Source organism: Nematolebias whitei, chromosome 6, assembly GCF_014905685.2.
Source record: "Nematolebias whitei isolate Nwh7 chromosome 6, NemWhi1, whole genome shotgun sequence".
NCBI lineage: Eukaryota > Metazoa > Chordata > Actinopteri > Cyprinodontiformes > Rivulidae > Nematolebias > Nematolebias whitei.
The window spans coordinates 12,628,659-12,630,719 of record NC_056503.1 but is presented as its reverse complement, the minus strand read 5'-3'; the positions used below and the strand labels follow the sequence as shown (position 1 = coordinate 12,630,719).

General features: G+C 39.3%; 1 protein-coding gene across 1 annotated transcript in view; it reads right to left on the bottom strand.

The window, feature by feature from the left end:
* bcl7bb (BAF chromatin remodeling complex subunit BCL7B b) overlaps positions 1 to 2,061 on the bottom strand; it is a 4,198-nt gene that overhangs the window by 1,264 nt on the left and 873 nt on the right. Inside the window, exons 2-4 of the mRNA XM_037677392.1 lie at positions 751 to 826; positions 574 to 661; positions 305 to 463 (exon numbers count right to left, since the gene is read on the bottom strand). Coding sequence (XP_037533320.1) covers positions 305 to 463; positions 574 to 661; positions 751 to 826 — 323 coding nt within the window. The remainder of the gene's footprint in view (positions 1 to 304; positions 464 to 573; positions 662 to 750; positions 827 to 2,061) is intronic.

Genomic DNA, 2,061 nt, shown 5'->3' with positions numbered 1-2,061 from the left:
ATAATTCAGTGTTTAAAACATGTTAGTTAATAACATTTTTATGCTCAGCAGCTGTAATAATTAATTGAATATAGTGAATAAAAGTTAAAACATTCTAAAAGCTGATGGTTCTTTACATATTTTGTAGCATTGTTTGGGGGTTTGTGAGGGGGCCCTCGGCCAGAAGCCAATGCTGTTTGGGGGGTCATGGCATGGAAAAGTTTGGGAACCCCTGGTATAGATGAACAAAATATTATACTGCAGATGGGAAAAGATGGTCGACAAAAATCAGTAAAAAAATCTAGTGTAGTAGCTGTCCACATACCGTCCACACTTTCCTGCCCGAGCATCGGAGGCTGAGAGTCTTCAGCTCGGAGACTGTAGGAGTGCGGGGGGCTGACCTGCTGTGAGCTGGAGTTGCTGCTGCTGTTGTCCATTTTTGACTGATAAACATCTGACAGAAAACTCTGGTTGCTGTTTTCATCTGAGAACACAACAGAAACTAGGGCCATGAGGTCACGTTGAACAAGTTTTATTTCCATTGAATACAAACAGCTACTTTCATCATTACTGCCTTAAAAAAAATAAAACTACCAGCAAAATCCAGCAAAGTGTTTGTGTTTTCCAGGACCACATCTTTCAAGCCCCTAGTTTCTCCACTTGTGGATTTGGTGCGAAATATCTAGAGGAAGAGAGGGGATTTTGTTAGGAGGCTGTGGATAAGTAACACAAACGAGCCAGAGTGGAGACTCTGGTGACGACGACCCACACCTGCTTCGTTTCTGTTACGGGCACCCACTTGAAGATGCGTAAGGACGTGTCTCCAACCGTCACCCATTTCTTCTCCCTGGGGATAAAAGTTGAACAACATTAAGGAGATCAGTATATCAGGCTTCCCAGCATTTTATGAAAACAAAATTATCAGATTATTCCCTGAGTAAATCCTGAAGGTCCAAATTTCATCCACACAGAATGCTCATGAGGCCTACAGTACATGCACACAGCAATCGTTCCTAACATTTAATTAGATTATATAACAGAAACTAAGAAGCCACCACAGCCGATCAGTAAGGATTTATACACTGTAGAAGCAGAACATGGATTCATCGATATGGGAATATTAGTATCAATACAAGTACAAGTTAAAATTCATGAAAAACCACGTTTTAGTCAGCAGATGAGTATTCATATTCAGAGTTTTCCCTGTCTGGAATATGTGAAAGTCATTTTCCAGGTTTTGCCTGATTTCCAGAGTTACAGGTAACCCTGTATCCTTCATTTGCTCCAAATACATCAGCATCAAGGTTCGGATTAGAAGGCCGCCTGACCCCACAAACAATATGAGGTATATTCTTGATGTCTTTGTCTATATTGAATTAGTTCCAATTAAAACACTTTTGTTTTCACGTCAGAGCCGGGGTTTTCCCTTTGAAGCATTTCTAACCTAATGTTACGGCATTCTTTAAGGAGGGTGTGGTTTTGAAAGTGTCACACTGCAAGGACAAGAAGAACGCCTGCCAAGCTGAACATAAAAAAAATGTTTTCAAAATGATGATCAGTAGCAACAAATATGTATTTCTTCAGATCAAAACCCTTAATTTGCATTTTAGAGCCTGTGAAGAGCATAAAGGTTTAACAGAAAACGTTTAATGTCGTTCTAAAATGTACTGGCACATGCTAAATTGTAATTAAGGGTACAAGTCTTTTGCATAAAGTTGTCGCAGCAAAATTGTTGCGTTTGTGCTGAGCAGAGTGGCACCAACTATATATATATATATATATATATATATATATATATATATATATATATATATAATATTAGAGTTGTTTTAAAATGACAGCAATCCACTTTGTACTGTATTTTCCAACATATAAGTCACAGTATTTTCCATAGATTTGTCAGTCCTGCAACTTATATACTTTTTTTCTTCATATTCATAATGCAATATTTGACTGACACTTTAAATTGCTAAGAACTGCAACAGCGAGTCCTCCCGTGCACGCTCGCTTCACTCAGCTGGTGCAGGCGGAGGAACGCTGGAGAGCTAGCGGCTCCGGCTGTGATGGATGCATGGATGGATG